A 19,987-nucleotide genomic window follows, 5' to 3' on the forward strand; every position below is an offset into this window, starting at 1 on the left:
TCTTCTCTCAGGACACTGCAGTTTAATAGGCTGAACATGCAGCTGATAGGTGAAATTCTTTGGAGCCATATCTCCACATTGTTTGCACACAGCTGACTGAAACCTGAGCTCCTCAGTTTTATTTCCTGATTTGATCAATGTAGCAGTTCTGGGGCAAAGTATTTACAGCCCAGTCAGGTCAAGCACCAGACTACTCTTACTTCCTGACTGAAACACAAATGCAGAATCTCAGAGGATTCACATCCTGAGCTCTCTGCATTTTCCTCTCCCAAACTGTAAAAAGAGGACAATACGGTAGAAGAATTCCAGAGGAAATCTCTGTTGAATCAGGACCAAACCAAGCTCAGTGGGTAACTTGTCTTTTTGTTTTCCCATTTTGCAGAATTTATTTGGAAGCAACTTCCCTCCCCGTTCCCTTGTCTTCAGCTGCTTCAGCTTTCAGTGCTCCCCTTGCTTGTGCTCACACTTAAACGGCAGATCCTGATCCTGCCCTTGGCACAACACAAGTGTGCACCAAGCTGCCTTTGCTCAAAGTCACCTCTGAGGCACTGATGTATGTTGTTTCTTTTTTTCTGCTGTGTACTGCTGTACTGCTGTACTGCTGAAGCTATGAAAATGCTGTCCCAAAAAATTTCATTTCACTCTCTAAAACACAAAAAAGCTGACTCTTGTATGCCCTCCCTGTTCATAGCCAGCTTTACCTGTAGGACTTCATGAAAGGAAGAATATTTCCAAGAATGTGGCATGAATATTTCAATTGATAGCTACAACAGGACAGGGGGAAAATGTGTCAGTCTTCCCTTTCAAGAGGCCATAATCTTTCCTTTATGCCTGCCATGCTGCAAGAGACTTTTCTTCTTGTGTAGAACTGAGGCAAAAGCTCAGGGAATGGCAGGGAAAGCAGTATAAAACATAGAATTTCCTGTTTATTTTACTCAGAGCATATTCATTTTTTCATTTTTTTGAATTAGGGTATCCTCCACTAATCTTAAATCTTTCAGATGCTAATGAAGATAAGGTTGCTGTATTTGGAAAGGAATGGGCAGGACAAATTTCCAGGTTTTCTGCCATGAATATCAGAACGATAAAGCCTTCTTCTCTCAAGTGAAACAGTTAAGAAATTCATGGTTTATCCTAATCTGAAACAGCATTGCCTAGAGGTCCCAAATGCAGGGCTGAAAATATGCAACAATCTTGGTGTATTAGAAGTTGTAGATCATTTACATGCTTGGCAAGGCAGTTTAAGATCATTGTTTACTGTTAAGAAGTTCTCAAGTGTTTATTGAAAAATTTGTTAAATGTGAAACTTTTAAGTATCTTCTATTAGAAAAAATCCTCCAAGATAGACAGATGCAAATCCATAATGACTGCCATATGTCAGAAGGATTTCATGGTTAAAAACCGGACTTAAACAATGCCCCTCTGAGTTCTCATAAACCCAAGTTTTTAAAGCTTTTTCTTTTAAATAAAATCTGGAGGTTTTCTGCCAAGAAAACTTTTATCAGTGGAAAATAAAAATTCCTGACCTTTCTATATCTTGCAAAATATTTATCTTCCTACCGAGATCTCTGTTTATATCATTACTAGTGGACCTAAATGATATTAACTAGATATCCCTTATTGAGTCCATACTTGTATGAATTCAAGTGTGTCACACTAACTCCAGGTTTTAAGCAGAATTCAAAATACTCTTTGTTTACTGTCCCTCCAGAGGACAGACTTCCTGGGAGTTCTTGAAATTCTCTGGGTTTAGAGTTTGAAAGACTGAAGAAGAAAGCACAGGAGGAATGTCTACTTTAAAGGAAAATGGCTTTCTGAAACCCACAAAGATCTGATGATGGGAAATCACAAGTCTCCATTAGAGTCTTTATGACCAGGTTTCGTGTCCTGCTTTTCAAAGTCTGCCAGAGATAATGGAATTACAAATTAATTGTTGCTCTGGTTTGTTTTTGGTGCTTAGAAACCAGCAATGTAATGGATTACTTTTTTCACTAATTATTTCACTCACATCTGTAGACATTAAACAGATGTACCTAAACAGCTTCATTAACTCTAACAGATAAAAAAAATATTGTCAGGAACTTGGGATTCTCTCTTAACTATTGCACATATCACAGTAATGTCTCAGAGGAAGCATTAGAAGATCCAGGAATGCAGCTGACTGCTTCTAAATTAATTCCCCACCCATATGCACCCCCCAAACAACCTGGGAAAATGAAAAATCATAATTCATCTTTCCAGTTGAACCAGACTGACCAATGCCAAATGAATAACAAAGAAACAAACCAAAAGGATTCTGAGTTTCCCCTTTCAGGATTCCTCTGCACATTTGCATGTGTGCCCCGAGCACTCTCAGTCAGCTCAGCCATCCCAGCTAGTCCCGACCAGCTTCCTCTATTAAACATTTAGCACTCTGCCTAAGACATTTAAATAGCTGATTCAAAACACTTCTCACCATGAACTGAAATCTGATCTTCCCTTTCTCCTGCAAGTGAAATACCCAGCATGTTAAAGCTGCAAACTAAATCCTAACATAGTCAAACAAACCCAGCATTAACCACTTGAACTTCTGGTGTTAAGGTTCAAATCTGACTCAGAATTGTCAAGTGTAACCTTTTCGTACAAGGCTGCTTTAAACACATATAAGTGCAGTTCAAGACCACATCTGGAATGAAAAAATCAGGTTTCCAGCTTGATCTTACAGAGGCCCTACTAGCTGTCAACTCCTTATAACCTCTTGATAAAAGAATTCAAGTAGGAGATAACCAAATTCTGCACTACTTGAATGAACTAGAGCTCAACTCTTCAAAAGCATCTTGGATTTTACAGCACTGTGACATGACAGGCTGGAAATTTAACCTCAGTCCCATTTAAAGATAACAAGTGACTTGCAATTAATAAGGAAAATATCACAGGGAACACAGTTGCTTTCATGCCACTTACTGTGATATTACATTGATTTTTTTCCATATTATTTTGTCAATCTTGTGTGAATTACCTGAACATTTGTATGTAGTCAACACACCCCATTTGCTGCCAGAAACTGTTAGCAGAGCAGAGCAGAAACTGAGCTTTTGACACCTGGTGAGGTGTTAGAGGGTAGTGTGACACAAACACAATTACCTGGCTATTCCTGCCACAGTGATGAGCAATCAAAGCTGCTAAAACTGTTGAAAAGGAAATTGTCTTAAGATTTTAGCCTCTCATCACTTGGATGGTTGGATCAATCCACAGTTTGACTGCCTAGTCTTAATTAAGACACCATGAGACTTGGGAGAAAATAGTCAAAAATGTCTAATGCAAGAAGAGTCAATGACTTCTTCCTAAATTAACCCTGTCCTTTGAAATTCTTCAAAGCATCTGCTAGGCAGAACTGTGGACTTCAAAAATCATTCATATTGAAGTGCAAACAATAAAATAACATTTGCTGAGTTACCCGCACTTACCATGGGAAGAAGGGAAAATGTCTGGAAGAGTTGGAGGCACATCCTTCCACTCAGAGCACCACAAGAAGGGACTCTGAGTTGGTATATCCAAGTTGTAGCATCCAGTTCCAACAACTGTTCTTGGGAAGAAACTTAGGACAGAATCTGGAAGAGGACATAAATGCTCCCAAGGAGCTACAAGAATATTATTACATTGGAAGAAATATGATCTGAGCTTAAGGGCCAAAGGCTAAAGGCAAGGGAGATGAAAATTATCTTGTGACTGGATTGTGAAAAACTCCAGTGAGACCTTCTGGGCTCTGTACATGGGAACCATTTCTCTCAGTGGATACATGGGAGCTGGACCTGTCACAGGGAATATGTTGTTGTACACCAGATAAATAACAAGGCAGTCAAATACACAGGGAAGGATTGGAACAAGTAGAAAAAAGAGCTGCATATTATTGGGAGTATCTGGGGCAGTTCAGGGAAAAGAATAATCAAATAGGAAAATCAAATATAAATATTTTCCACGGGTGAAAGGTTTTGATGCACTCTCCTGCAGAAAACTTTCCAGTTATGAGTGCCTATTTACATTAAATCTGGAATTTCTGAGGCACACAAAGTCCCAAGATATAAAAGTCCTTGGAGGCCATAAAGGGCTCAGGAAACACATGGAAATAACTGGAGGCTTCCAGCCACAAACCTTCTGTGCCAAACTTCTATTTTGCCTCGTGAATTAAAGGGCTAAACAGGCCAGTGCCTTGTTCTGGGGCTCCTGCTATCAGAAGAAAACTGAAGCAGTCTCTTGAAGCCATTTAGGCAACGAAACAATTACTGCTGCTTTTAATATCTTCTTGCCCTGGGCAGCCACCTGTGTCGCTGAACACACATATTGCAGGGCTGGCCCTGGCAGCCAAACACAGTGGGTCAGGCTGTCTCAGTGTCACAAAAACAATGAGAGGAGATAGCACAGCTGTGGAAACCTGCCTCAGGCTCTCTGGCTTGCATGGTTTTAAAGGAGTGTTTGCAGCACTGACAGTTATGGACAGTTTTCCCACACAGAACTATTAGTAAATGGTGTGTCCATGGCCAGCCCTGAGCCCCCAGACAGCTTTTACTTTATCAAGATTAAAGGAAGAGGAGGCAGCTGGGGCTAATAAGTTGCAAATCAATGCCATTAGCAAGGAGAGTAAAGAAGAAAAAAGATCCAAGCCCTGCAAAAGCTAAAGCTTTTAGCTCTGCCTCTTGCTGTGCAGAAAATTACTGTACAGTTGTCCCAGTTCTCCTTGGATTTGTCCTCAGATTCAGGGAGATAAAAGATACAGAAAATGTCTGAATTTCCTCTTTATTAAAATATATGTAGCTCACATATATGCAGCTGTATGTACACACATGCACACATATTTCTTTCGCTGTTTAGTGCAATTGACTTTGCATCAGACCTTGCATAATAATTTCAATAGTTAAGAAAAATAGCATCTCAGATTAGTGAGATAATGGAATTAAATTCCATAACCCTCTATGACCTGCCACAGGCTATGGAATGACAGCACAGACCCACTTCATGGCATGAGATCTTCACAGCTTCAGAGCTAATGACACAGAGACCAGCAAAATCAAACACAGGCAGAAACAACATCAGCATTTCCAGCTCTTCTGGAAATCTGTTTCAACAGATTCAATCTGTTTCCCCTGTTGGAGAACTGTGTCCCATGAAACCCATTACCATCACTGCTGTGCTCAGCCCAGGCTGCTCCTGCTGCAGCCATTCCCTCTGGAGAAGGGACTGACTGTGCACATCCTTCAGTCCCTGCCCTTGTGTCCATCCTTCCTGACTGGCTTTATCAGCCTGGATTCGCACTGCACCCGAAACTTCAAAGGAATAGATACAAAATTAAAAATACAACTTCAATAAGAGACGTGGCAACTCATAAAACTGTTATTACACTTAGCAATTGACTTGGATTACTCTGTTTCACACAGTGATTTGTTTGGGTACACCAATGCATTCTGCCTTCATAACTTTGCCTTAGTGTGTGAAAATGAACTGTCACATTTCTCTGAGCAATATTCATTTACATGCCCATATTTAAATCTCTTTCTCAATATTAATTTAGACTGTCATACTTTAATCTTCCTGTCTCCTTTGCAATTAAAAAACCACCCTTCTCTTCCCAAAATGAACAATGAATTACTATTACAGATTTTCACCTAGCTTTTGTAGAAATACACTTTCTCCATTAATGTATTTCCTTTGTTTGTAAGCAAAGATGATTAACACATCAGACAGTTGTATGCAGAGCTTTTCCATAGTCCTAATGAGAAAGATACTTTTTTCCACATTCTACTAACAAGGAAAACCACCTGTATTGTATTGGCTATAACCATTAAATACCATTACACAAGAATGTAATCAGATATACAAAAGCTTTGAGGTTGCAGTGTTGTGAATCCTGGAAACTCAGAAGGAGAATAAAAAATGAAATCCTTTATTTATAAAGTATTGATATTAATTTTTTGAGAGGATGATGGAGGGTAAGGGGGAATGGAGCTCAGAGAAAAACCAAACAAAGAAGAGCAGGATATCCATGTCAGCCAAAGTGGAGAAAATGCCTTGAGTTCCCAATTTGCTTAGTGAAAAGATAATGTCACTAGGACAACAGTTTGACTGAATGTCAGCTGGAAAATTATTCCACAGAGAAAGATTTTGAGATCAATAAGAAGTCTGTAGGAAAATACTCAAAAAAAAAAAAAAGACACGAGGAAAAGAAATTTATGAGTGCAAAGACCTGAATGGTTTCAGAATCAGAGGGAGCGCCAGTGCATTTGAACCCATTAAAGCATTGGAGTGGAAATTTTGTTTTACTAGTTCTTCCCCTTACAAGCTGAGTAGTATTCTTTAAAACAAAGCCCCTCTCAGTGGCCCTGCTCCCTGTTCCCCCAAGATACACAACAAATCTGCTTAGCATTTACCCAAGGCTGAAAGCAAACTTACACCCAACCAGGAAACTGCAGTCTCCAAGCACCAGATTTAGAGCAGTGGCATTTTATTTTGCATTTAATGTATTATATTGTTAGAAGGACAGGTTATCCTTTGATAGCATTCTATAAAACTCCAAAGACAAACTGAGGCTATCATAGTTCAAAGATCAAGATCTCCAGCAAATATATCCACACCAGGGACTTTGCTGCCAATTGCAAAAGGAATATGCTCATCTTTATTACCTCATTTCCCTTACAAAGAAGAATGTAAGGCCTGGAATAAAAACATACAGGTCTAGATCTTTGCCTACCAACAGGGACACTCAATGAAAACCAATTTTCTGCTGCAAGTCAGACTTTCTCTGCTTATCACTTTCCTCATAACGAGCTTCTCCTGTCTGACATGAGCTCAGAACACCAGCAGAAGAGTGTCACCCTTTGATCTGAGCTGTTCTAGATATCTTCCCATTCCTTTAGATGAAAAATATTTGATTTACGCCACCTGCAGCCAAATCAACCAATTTGACCCAAAGCTTGCCTAAGTTAGAAGGCTTTAATAAGACTTTGATTCACTTTCTAAATGCAGATAAGATATCTTATGTCTATTTCCAGATACCAAAACTTCATATTCAATTCAACACCATGCATAACCTGCCCCGCTTCATACACACACAGGTATTTCCTTAACTTGTTTATAAAAGCTATTCTGCCTTATTGTAAAAGCCAAGTCCCCATTTTCTTCTCTGAAGTTTTTCAGAAAGAGGCTAAAAGCATAATAAAATATCATCCATTTATTTTATTTTCTTCCCATCATTCATTATTTGAACAAATATATTAGCATACTTAAAATACACTCTGAAACTGTGATTTTAATATACTTTATTGAAAAAAGTACACAGTTTAAATTGTATTCAATGGGACAAAGCAATGGTCACCTCTATCTACCAAGTCCTTTTTTGATGAATCATGACTGCCATATGCCAAATTCACATCTGCACGACTTGCAAAGTAAAAAGATAAATCTTTTTTCAACATATCTTTAAGAATTTATATCACCAACAGTTTAAAATCATGAAATGCTGATGCTCTGACTATATTTCATGTCCTCTATGTTGCACCATTTCCCAGTTCACAGTTTATCCATGTTTTAGCATGCCAGTTGAACACATCAGTCAATGTCACCTGGAGAAAATCATCAATAGCAGAGGAAGAAGAACAAGAGAAGGTTTAGCACTAAGGCCTGAGACACCGCCACATTCTCTTGCATTTTCCTAAAGAAAATAAAACAACAAAAGGAAAATAAATACAAGCCACTACAGTCAATCATGACACATGCTTTTTTAGCAAACATAGGCATAAGAGCACTGATGCAAACAACAAAGCCCATAAATGAAATATACTCAGGAAGTAAATACAAGTACACATTTTGAGCTGAACAAGTTTAGGTTGTAGACTGAAACAACAAGCACTACACCATCTACTCCACTTTCTGCTTTAGGTCTTGTTCTACATTGCATTAAATCAGCAGAGGCAGAAATTAAAGTTACTCCAGAGTAAAAAGGATGACAATGAACCTATCCTGTGCAGGCCACTGGAATCACATCCTGGTCTCCACCAGCTCTCCTTGGCACTGTGTGAGAGCATCATGCAGAACACAGAGCAGTAAATACACAGTGTGGAGGGGTCACTATCCCTCCCAGGCAATATTATGTGTGAGCACAATGACTATGGCATGACAGGGATGACACTGAAGCTAATTACTGCAGCAAACATTAACTGCAGAACATTCCCAGCCATCTCTAAGGATGGATGTGGTCACTGCTTGGGCCAGAGTAAGTTCTCAGATATTCCTGGCTGCCAGTGCTCACACCCTGCCACGTTCTCTGGCATGACACAAACCAGTCTGCAAAAGCAGCAACTCAAGGCATTGTCTACACAAGCACAGAAAAGACTTGTAGCACTTCCAATATCCCTCACTTCCCTGATACCGAGTCTTCTGAATATTTCCCAACATTTCATCTTGGAAGACAGTTTTCCTATTAATCATTTTTAAAGAAATAAAAAATGTACCAGAGCTCAAAAGAAAGGAAAAGCAGATAGAAACTTACTTCAGGGTGAAATCCATGACAAGATTCTGGGCGCCTTCTTATCTTCTGAGATTTCAACCGTTCACATTTAAGGGATTCATTATGTGCAAGGCAGTTAAGGAGAGATGCTCTGAGCATTGCATTCTCATGGGAGTGTTTTGAAATGAATGCAGTGAATTTCAGCTCCTTTTTCCTGCCCATTAAAGCCCCAAGGTGATATGTGTGGTCACCACAAGGAAAAGAAAGTGATTCTAGTGCTTTCCTCTCTGTGATCTGTGTTTTCAACAGCACGTGTGCACTTACATTGCTGGCCTGCCTTTCCATAATTCTGCAATAAAAGCAGACTGCAGGCTGCTTCTGAAAAATTCCAACTTATGGGAAAAAATGAATCCAAAACTACCTGAACTACAGAACAGCAAAAAATAGGAAGTGGGGCAACCAAAAAATCAAGTGATATATTTACTTTGCTAAATTTTTGTAGATTTGGAAAGCAGGATTCTGAAATATTTTCAATGCAAAGTCAAACTTTAAATAAAGAGGTATCTATATTAGAGTGAGTTCTGTAAGTTCCAATACAATGAGGTCCATCCATCCTTATAAGAAATTTACATACTTAGTGCCTAATTTGAAAGATGTTCACCTGTCTAAAGATGACCATGACCTTATGCTACATAAAATAAAATCCATATAAGTGTGCTTGCTTAGTTCATACTGGCTGTACAAAACAGAAAAAGAAAAAAAAAGTGAATGCACATTAAAAAAATGTGAGAACATATTCGCAGATGGCTTAATTTCAAACAGCACATATAATGGGTGATGATACAAGTTTTACATGATAAAAATTTTTTCAATATTTGCATCTTGAATCTTTTTCTGACCAGTCTGTAATTATAAAAGGATATATCTTATTTCTATAGGTGCCATGGTAATTGGTGGGATAGAATCACAGAAGCATTCATTATCTACTACCACCATGAAGAGGTTGCTACTTGGGATCTGCTGGATAACAAAAGACCTGAAAATGAAAAAGAAAACAAATAATGGTGACATTATCAGCATTTCTGAGCCACTGGTTCTTGTTAGGAGTTTATGAGAGTTTTATGTATTTACAGTCTGGAATGGAACAGATCCACAACTCTAATGAAGGTTCCTCTGCAGCCACACACTGACAGCTCACAGCCCCAAGTTTGAGTCTCTACAGTTGTATCAGGGCCTTTGTGCACTCTGGGTCTTGCTTGAACAACAGCAACTCCTGATCTCAGCTTTCATCTGCCCTCTGGAGAGCCATTTTATTACTGAGCCAACAAAACAGAGATTAGCCCTCAACATTTTCCAAAGTGATTTATATTAGAATAATGACTATCTGGTATAAATGTGGTGATAACTCAGCACCACATTCAAATGAAGACAAAGTAGGCAACTCAAAGGGACAGCAAAAAAATAAAGGCATTTTTTGTAAGAAGGAAATCACCCAGGGAAGGATCCTGTGGGCACCAGTCAGTGATGCACAGAGTTTCAGTGAGCTGAACCCTTAAGCACATACCAAAGAGAAAAGGGGCAAAAGGCAGAGCCAGGTAGACACTATTTACCCTTTCCTTTGAAACTCAGGACACAATACAAAAAATGGCTTTAAGCTCAGACCCAATTCTACACAAAATTTTGAAGCAATCTGTTAGAATTTGTACATCCTATCAGCAGCATGTCAGCCATGTAAAATATCACTGAAATCTGGCAACTCCAAGAATTAGGTGTTTTGCAGTGTGGTTTGCTGTAAATGTACAGAATGCTAAGTGAGGGTTTGAGCACCAAGAAGATGTGGAGAGAAACATATTTTTCCTCAGACATCTTTCTTTAAAATACATATTGTCTTACTATAATAACTCCCTGCTTTTTCCAAAGATCACAGAAGATGAAATAGCAGAGAGGGCAGGGAATATTTAGACCTAGCCTAAGAAAAAAAATTTGGAAAACTTACTATAAAAATGTTGCCAACGGAAAGATTAAATGCTTTTCAGTATTTTTTAAACTTACTGAACCTCCATTAAAATTACACTTAGAGTGATCTGCAATATGTTAACTTTATGTTTATACGTGAAATATACATTTATGGCATAATGTAAAAGGCTGAACTTTATAAATGTACCTACCAAACAGCTGGAGCATGTAGCAAGACTGACATCATTGTAATGGAGCATCTGTGGCTTTGTGGATTTGTGTGTGGGAGAAATGGGGCCAATAAAAGGAAAGGAGGAAAAATCTTTAGCAGGCAAGAGCACCAAAATTGTACTGCATGAATTTCTCAAAACAGCTATGAATAAATCAAACAGTAAAGGATAGAAAACACATTACTTTTATTGCCAGAAATTGGCACTATTTGCATTTTGCGCAGTCTGAAACTTGTATTCATTGTATCTTTAAAACTAGCTCAGAAAATAACCTGATGGGCATAAAATGCCTTAACAATTATTGGATGCTAAATGATTAATTTCTTTTTGCTGAGAAGGGAGTAATTACTCTTCTGTTTTACCTCTGGTGTGCCCAAATCCGAGCCCTTTTTTGATACCCCTTTTTGTCACCTCCCACGTGAACCTGTGGAAAGCATGTACTGTGGAAAGCATGTACCCCACAGCCAGGTTTAAATTAAGATGCCAGCTCATGATAGCTGGGCAATTTCCCATTCTGGTTCTTCTTCCACCCACTCTGAGGTGCCACAAGGGCTGTGCAGTATGAGGCTATTCCTTCCTCAAACTAGAGAGGGGGAATGAAAGATTCCCATCACTTCACTTAGTTGGGATGAAAGCACTTTATCCAGAGCAGTGTTTCAAATACACAGGTGATGCTGAATAAATTACTACACAGCTAAACTATGAAGTCTAGCAAAATTTTCTGTATTGCTTTATTACTGAAAGCCTTCATCATTTCTGATTTTATCAATTTGGGTAATGCAGTACCTGCATTGACTGACAGAAATTCTGAATTAAAGGCTGTTCAAAGAGCAATATATTAGTTAAGTAAAAACCCCTCTTTGCTACCTTAGGAATTATATCATAGGTAACAACTAAGTACATTGACTGTTTACCAAACAGTGAATATTCTTACAGACCTACAGTCTGTTTAACTAGCACAGAAGTTTGTGAAGTGTCTAAGCTTATGGTGGCTGCCACAGAGCTATAAAGAAATGTAAAAGACTGAAAATTTTGGCTCTCTGTAGCATTTTTTTTCCTCAGTGCACAATAACAACTTCACTAATATCTTGAAAAGTGAAACAACTTGCTTCTCATTCTCCCACTAGAAGTTTTTTAACATTTTCAAAGAAAATGTTTTCTTCCTTCAAGCAGTATATGGATGTTTCCCCTTACACAATTCTCAAACATAATCTGCAAATGAAGTTGTAAAGCCAACATACCAACAAGTGAAGACAGAGGATTCAAGACCTAGATTGAGCAAAGCAAATAAGTAAGGGCAAAAAATATCCCTTTTAGCTTTCTTTTCTATTAATAGTTTGCACAAACAAAATATACCTCTTTCACCCATTGTAATTTCAGATAATTTCACAGTCATGAGATATTCCTACCCTCACCAGATCAGTGGCAAAGAGGTTTGTGCCAGTTGTAGCCACACGGTTGCTGTGTGACTATTCAGACAATTCACATGGCGCTGCTTCCATGCCCAAAGTGGATAAAGCACACAATCATCCCAGCAGCAGCTCTGCCCTTTGAGCCCAGCCTTCAGTTCCCATGGGGACATGCATATGCATCTTTGAAATTCATTTTGAACATTCATGCCACTAAGTCTCAGGAACCGAACATTCATGGAAAACAAAAGGTGCACAAACACAGTCAGACCAAAGCCTTTCAGGGACTGAGACATTCCACCAAAATACTCCACTGTGTAAGCCAAGGCTCTGTGGCAAGGCAGAAAAACCTCCAGCAAACAGCTTCCATGGCTGCAGGGAGAAATGAAGTCGCTGACAAAGTAGGGAAAATGGCATTATCTTTTTGTGAGATCCACTGTGAGGCTCTAAAGGTTCCCTCACAATAACCATTCCTGAACACCTGCTGGCTTAAGCTGGCATTTGTGTCCCTGCTAATATGGAAACCAACTCTCAAGGACTGAGTAAGGGGTTTGGCTGGACTTGATTGCTGCTTTAACAATCAAAAGAAGGTCTATGTTTAATGCTTTATTTTTATACAGAATGTGTCACATTTAAAGGATAAAGCTCTTCTTGTTTTAAGTAATATAAACCTTTTGATTTGAATCCTTTTCCTCTACTACAGTATCATCACCATCATTCAATGGGGCAGCACAGGAATAGGCTTGCAAATATCTCCAAATATAAAACAGACTAAACTGTTGGGGTTCCTGTTGAAGCTACATTGAGTCAATAAGAAGCTTATTAATAATTTCTCCTCCATCTTTCATCTGCTGAGGAACTAGGTTGGTTTATTTGATGTACAGGTTCAGAGGCTTAAAACAGACCTGAAAACAAACTGTTTCTTGACTTTGTGGGGAAGGTGAGGAAGGAAGAAATTTAATACTTGAAAGGGGTAGACAGAGAGGGAGGAAGAAAATCTAGTTATGCCAAACTATTTTGTTAATGAAGAAAAAATAACAACAGAGAGTAAGTCTGCAAGGAACTCCGTCTTTTGAGTCAGAGTGTTACATGACAATTTTGTCATGTTGCACACACAGTATCTGTTTCTTTTTAACCTGTTTTGGTTTTGGTCCATATGAAAACATGAGCACAAATAGAATGCAAACAGATTTGGGGAAAAAACCCCAGCCTCATGTTTTAATTTGAAGTAGAAAATATTTGCTCAAAAAGCAATACTTATTAATCTGTTCCTTGAAAATTAATTTTTCATTGTGCAATTATAAAAAAATAGACTTGGACTGCAGGTACTGCTGTGTTCATAATTATATTTGGTAGTCATACTTCTGACGGTATAATAAGAAAGCACACTTTTAATGTGTGTCTGGTGGCTAAATGACTCTTCCCACAGATAATCAGTTCTTTCTCACTCCTTTAGGCAGCCTGTAATTGGAAAGCATCACAAGAGCCCTGCAGGGCAAATGCTGGGGTGCAACCACACCTGCTGCCCTTGGGCACATAACTGAGGTTCCTGCAGGAGAAGGGAGAGCAGCTCCAGCTCTGGCCATGCAGACACAGATCATTCCAGGATAATTTGGGGCAGGAGCTTGGCTTTGGGGATCTGAGTCATCCTCTGCAGGAGGGTCCTTCTCTCTAATGGATGGACAGCGATCCTGCAGAGAAATGCATCCTGAACAGGGTGAAACATGACACTTAAAGCTGAGTGTGGGCTACACCTGTTCTTACAGAGCCAGCACATTACATTCAAATCTGGTTTGTTGGGGTTTTTTGTTTGGTTGAGTTTTTTTGGTTTTGTTTAGTTTAAATTTAAATTGGAATCTCTCCCTTTTATTTGCATGTGTAAAAGTCTTTAAAGAGTTATAACACATATTCTATTGTTATAATAATTTCTTCCCCAGAGTGTTTAAAAATAACCCCGAACAAATCAAACCCCACAACCTAATTCCCAAAATTCATATTAGAAGAATTGCTTTCTTCTGTAAGGAGAAATAGTTAGAATATATACAGTAGAGAAGTGGGGACTGAGCTGACACTACCCTTGCAGCACTGCCTTCTCTCCACACTTTTCCTTTCATCTTTATGTCTCTGAATTCCTGGGTGGCAAAGTGGTTGTGAGGGAACTGGGAGAGGGACAAACCTCTCTGGAGAAGGAGGAAGATGCTCCAAGATGCAGGAAAAGGACAGGGACAGCAGGACAAGCAGTGACAGTGCCCTGTGGGAGAGGCTCTAGGGAAGCAGGTTTGCAGGGCTCTGCAGTGTCTCCTTAGAGATTCTGGAGCATTTCCCATGCTGATGGAAGCAGGTCCAGCAGGAGCAAGGCAGACTGTGCCCTCTGTCCCTCCTGGCTGCTGTATCTCCTGACAGACCAAGCCCAGCTCACTGGCCAACCTGCAGATCACACCCTTCTGTCAGTCACTGATTTCCCTTCTTAATGCAGGCCATTGCTTCACTACAAATACCTCAATCATGTGGTGCAAAATCTCTATGTGGTGGCTTAACACCCTGTCTCTGAAGTGCAGTTGGCTTCCCCTTTCCTTTCCTAGCATGGCTGGATCAATAACAGGCAAAGCTGAGGGAATTCTATTTCAGACACACCAGAGATGTGTCTCATCCAGCTAAGCAAACCTAACCTTTAAGCTGTTTACTCCCCACTATTTGACTACAGCATCTGCTCTTAAAGGAAATCAATACTACAGCTGAGCAGCTTAATCTCTGTATTTCCATGCAGGAGAGCTAATCCATTTCCTTGTCCACTGGTGTTAAACTTTGGACAGGATATAAACTGAGCACAGACGTGAGGTTTCCCTGCTAATGAGCAGCCACTTCCACAGCCCCAGCACAGTGAATTTTGGGGAAACTGGCTCATCACAGCATTTTTGTATGGGCCTGAGGGTGGGCCAGGCAGCTGTAAGAGAGGGCACAGTGATAATGGGTTGTGCAGACTGAGGATCCCAAACACCACCATTTCTTGGTCATTTGCACTGAACTATTTTCCTTTTCCTGGCCTGCAGCCCTGCTGCCATTAGCTCTGGTGGCTACTGACGCTGACACAAGGCTTGTTTCAGCAACAAAGAATGGCAGGGAACCTCCTGGGAGCATTCAGAATTCTCTGATTTTCAGATCCATGGCCCCCTGTTTTCTTCAAACAGCTGCAAAGGCTGAAAAGTGTTAGAGGGAACAGAACTAATGTCAAGCAGCATGGAACTCGGAAGGCACAGGATAAAACTATGCTTGTGGGACAAGAACACTTAGAGAGAATATCTTCTCATTATACTGAAGAATGGAAGATATTTCTTTGTAATTTGGGGAGAATTTGAACACAGCAACAACACTAAAAGCAATTCTGCTTGTTTGAAAACAATGCTGTGTGTTTCCTGTTAAAAATTAATTCTTTTTTTCTCACAGAAATACTTCATTATTGCACTTTGCTTTAAAAAAACTTTGTTAATGAGTAATTATTGCTTATCTATATGCTGTATTTTACAATCAGTAATCTATTTTAATTTTACAAAAATACCCTGCTGTTATATCTGTGCTTGTAATACCAGAGGCTGCAGTAGAATATGTGGTCATGACAAACACATGGCTTAGGCAGGATTTTAGTAATATAAATATTTAAATCACTGTTCGGATTCACTTTTAATTCCATGCTCAGGAGGATTAGCAGCCTGATTTAAGGGCAAAAAAATCCATGTATGTATTTTCAATTTTTTTCCTTAATGACCACTGGAACACTATTACTATCGTTTAATGTCACAGTGATGACTGTGGGACTTAAAATCAAATTATGAGTAGAAAATCAGAGTATTGTGCCAGCATATGTCCCTCCTGCACATACATAATCATATCAATCATTTTCATGTGACAATATAAAAGATCCTTTAAATGCCACTTGTTTGCTCAGGCACACAAATCCCACAAAGCATGGAAGAATTTCACTGTGAGTAATTTGAACTGAAATAAACATAGAGCAATATTTTCAAATTGGCAACCTAAACAAATGCACAAAGATGTGAGGAAGTGTCTAAATTTCCATGGAACTCAACTTAGATAGCCCTCAGTGGCCACTCTGGCTCTTGAGCATCACTGTAAACTCAGCCTTCCCCCCCTGGGTGTTTCAGCGTAATTTTTGCCTGCAAAACTCCATTAATGAACTTGGAGTATTTTGGATTAAGATGAGTTGTAACTTCGGGATTACATTTCACATCTGACAAATGTGATCTTTCCTATTTTTTACAGAAAAAAAAATATACCAGCATGAGGGCAGAGTAAATGGAAAATATTGTGCAGGCTGCACTCAAATATGTGTTACTCACATAACTGTTGGTTGCAAACGTTCAACCCTAATGGTCTGGAACAAACTTTAAGAATTCTACTGGAGTGCAGATATCCACTCTGCTGTTTCCCAACTCCTATATCATGTGCTTTCCAGGCTGCTGGACACATTTCCAACCCACATCTCTCTCGCTTATCACATTTTTGCAATGAATGAATGAAATGTTTATATCACAGTCAAGTTGTGCTACTTGTTTTTTGGGGTTTTTTTTGTTTGTTTTTTTTTTTTTTCCCCAAATAAATGATGATAGAGAAAGAAATATCTAATGCAATTTGTAAAAATAACGTATATGCCAATAACAACATTTCTGAGAGCTGGAGCTGTATATAAAACATCAGCTAATGGTTCTCTCACATGAAAAGAGGCAGATAAACTTCCAGCCTCAGGCTTGAAATTGGATCCTGACCTCATGCTAGCAAAATATTGTCACCACATACAGTCTCACTGCAGTACAATTTGGTATCAGTGCAAACATACTTGTAGCAAAGTTCAGCACTGAGGGTTTAGGTGAGCAGAGTCATCCTCACCATTCCTGTGCTGCTGGATGCTCAGAGCCCCACAGAGCTGGGCCATGGCTGGAAACCCCTCAGCTTCAGCCAGGACCCCCATAAGTGCCCATCCTCACTCACTCCCCACCAGGAGGGGATTCTTTCTCAAGTAACTGATGCTCAGACAAGAGTACTTGACCAACTGCATGTTAGGAATGCTGCAAGCATCCAAAAACTTAATAGTGCACAGCCTTTAGGACAGAAGATCCTCAGTGTAGTGAGGCATTGGACTGTTTGTGACCTTTCTAGTGCAGCCACCTTTCCATATGAGGTGTAGGATAATGGAGAGTTTCAGACTTCCAGCTTTAAAATGTACTGGCAATTTTTTTATCAGAGAAATCAAGAGCAGAAGTCCCATAAACTTTAAATATTTGTCAGCATTCATACCCCTGAACAAAGCCAAGGTGAGTGTGATGCGTGGTACCTGGTTCTGGGCTCACAGTGACCAAGAGATCACACAGTGACTGGTACAAAGAAAATCATATCAGAGGTCTCCTAAAGACTTTTTCTTTTCACAGTGACACCTGGTTAACAAGCCCACAACAGAGAAGTCAGGGAAGACATCCAGGCTGAAATATGCAGCTCCACTACGGCATGTTAGCAAATATGTGTTTTTAGCAGAGTTCTTTAGCTCTCTACACAAGTAGTTGTGGTTTGTATTGAGAGACATCTCAGATTGTGTTTTTCAAAATGCTATATGATTTCTAAGCTAGGTTCTAAATATAATTTTAAGATTAAAAAGCACGTTGATAAATTCTGGTTCAGGAAGGCTCACAGATATCAGATGACAATGTAAAAGAAACATTTAATTGCAAGAATTGGTAACTACTCTTTTCCACAACTTTAGGTCAAGTCTCATCAACAATATGACTCTAACAAGGAACTGCACAACAGAAAGAGTATAAAAAGCAGAAATGACCTGGAGATCCACATTAAAAGAGTAATAAATCCTGGAGCTAAAGTCCTCATTAGATGTGTCCACAGTGTGTTTTGCAAGGATGTTGTTAATTTATTTCTGTTAACATAAACTTTAGCAACAATTGAGAAGGCCAGTCTGAAAGACTCAAGCTCACAAGGTGCCATCTTTTCCACAGCCAGCTAAAACTCTGTATTGTTTTATCTAATATACAAATGTTCCTTGCATGGCTCTCAAATCTTAAGATTCAAGCTGGTTTTCTAAGTTAAAGGCTTTAAAATATTCATTAAGTTACCCCAAACCCTTTGAAAAGGAAACTGCTCCATGTAAAGATGTTTAAGCCATGTTTGCATTGTTTTACATCTGCCTATAATATGAATATATTACAAACTAAAATTAATGTTCCGTTATTAGCAATTCTTCATGTGTGCCTGAGTTTAAAAATTCATTGTAACATTTCTCAATTTCAATCATCTTTTTCCTATCCCAAGCCACTGTTAATAAAAATAATATATATTACCACTGAGCTCTATACATTATGGCATACCTACAACTTTTTAAATCCCTTGTCATTACAAAGCATCCTTTCATTGCATCAGCTACTATCTATCATTTCATTAATATTTATTAATGCTTGTTCAAAATGTAAAATTAAGCTAACTTTTAAGTAGATTATGATTTATGTTTTAATGGAGTACTGATTTTAACTATGAAGAATGAATGGGTGCAGATCACCACATTCCCCTGCAGAGGTTTAATAGGAAATGGGGAGCTAAGAGGAAGAATGCACATCTTGTCCTACTGGTGAGAGAAAGACTATAGCTAAACTTCATTTTCACTAAAATTCCAAGATTTTATGGCGCTTGCAGAGGGAAACATAGGGTGGCAATCTGTGTACGAACAACTAAAATGCTCCAGAAATCAGCAAGCATACTAAAAGTGTTGTGAAACAAAAAAAGAAAAAAACAAAATCCCCAAGCAAACAGAAATTCTCCAGCCTTGAAAACCGTCCAAGGGATTGTTAAACTGATGACTGGCAGGCACAGACCTGCCTGGTAACTGAGATATGTCTTGCCCTATTATTTTATATACCTTTTTTCTTAAATGAAAATAGTAATTTACAGTGTTTCCTGAACTGGTCATTCAAAATATACATTATCAAAGGGTAGAATTAAATTGCCCATACAGTGACTTTAAATTACACCTGCATGACAAACATTATAATCACTGGTGCCTTTGAAGTGAAGAGAAAGTTACTCAGGCTGCAAGTGGAGAAGTGTGGGTAACACACAATATAACATTTTAAGCTAAGTATAAAGACCTTTAATAAACAATTCTAGCAGTTTAAATTGCATAATTTGATACTTTTTACAAGGAAAGAACAAGGAAAAAATATTTTTGGATCTTCTAGAGTTTTGGGGTTTTGGCAAAAATGAGTTTCTAGAAATACTGCTGTTGCCTCAAGTTTAAAGACTTTTTAACAGCCATAAGTATTCTTCAAGTCTGGAAGATCTACTTTTCAAAAGAGAAGTGCAAGATAATTCCATATTCTTAGATTGTGATCCTTGAGATTTCAATAATGAACCACTGAGGCATGCAAAACAGAGAGTTTCCCTTGAAGATATTCCTTTAGCTCCATGCACATCTAAGAAATGAGCATGGAATGAAAGAAATTAAGGTCTGTTCAGCATTGTGAAGAGCAGTCCTAAACAGTTTTGCTGCAGCACACCTGTGACCCAGCATGGGCACAGGTCAAAACCCACCCATGTTCCATAGTCCCGTGGGTACCGGGCATGGCAAAAGAACAGTGCAAAAACACCCAAGGTGGGGAAATACAGACAGCATTTCCCTCAGGATCATAAAAGGTCAATACAAGAAAAAAAAAATCCAAAATAACTTCTAGAAGATTTATAATTTAGAATCTAGAATCTGTAATTCAATGCCCAAGGACAGACACAGGGACATTCAGAACACACCGACAGAGCTCCGAAAGAGAAGAAATCGGCCCTGGATGCTTTGGCTGGTTTATGTGGCAAGCTGGTTTGTTTTGAAGTAAACTAACTACATCTGAAAAGGC

At 39.0% G+C, this 19,987-nt stretch overlaps 1 protein-coding gene across 4 annotated transcripts in view; it reads right to left on the reverse strand.

Annotated features, from left to right (window-relative positions):
- Positions 1 to 7,186: 7,186 nt before the first annotated feature.
- Positions 7,187 to 19,987, reverse strand: part of CACNA2D3 (calcium voltage-gated channel auxiliary subunit alpha2delta 3) — a 454,430-nt gene continuing 441,629 nt past the window's right edge. For all 4 annotated transcript variants that reach the window (XM_064723753.1, XM_064723751.1, XM_064723749.1 and 1 more), the window contains 3 exons: positions 9,397 to 9,512; positions 8,519 to 8,598; positions 7,187 to 7,681 (listed from right to left, as the gene is read on the reverse strand). In XM_064723753.1, the coding sequence (XP_064579823.1) occupies positions 7,589 to 7,681; positions 8,519 to 8,598; positions 9,397 to 9,512 (289 nt within the window). In that variant the 3' untranslated portion in view covers positions 7,187 to 7,588. The remainder of the gene's footprint in view (positions 7,682 to 8,518; positions 8,599 to 9,396; positions 9,513 to 19,987) is intronic.

This window comes from Zonotrichia leucophrys, chromosome 12 (assembly GCF_028769735.1).
Source record: "Zonotrichia leucophrys gambelii isolate GWCS_2022_RI chromosome 12, RI_Zleu_2.0, whole genome shotgun sequence".
NCBI lineage: Eukaryota > Metazoa > Chordata > Aves > Passeriformes > Passerellidae > Zonotrichia > Zonotrichia leucophrys.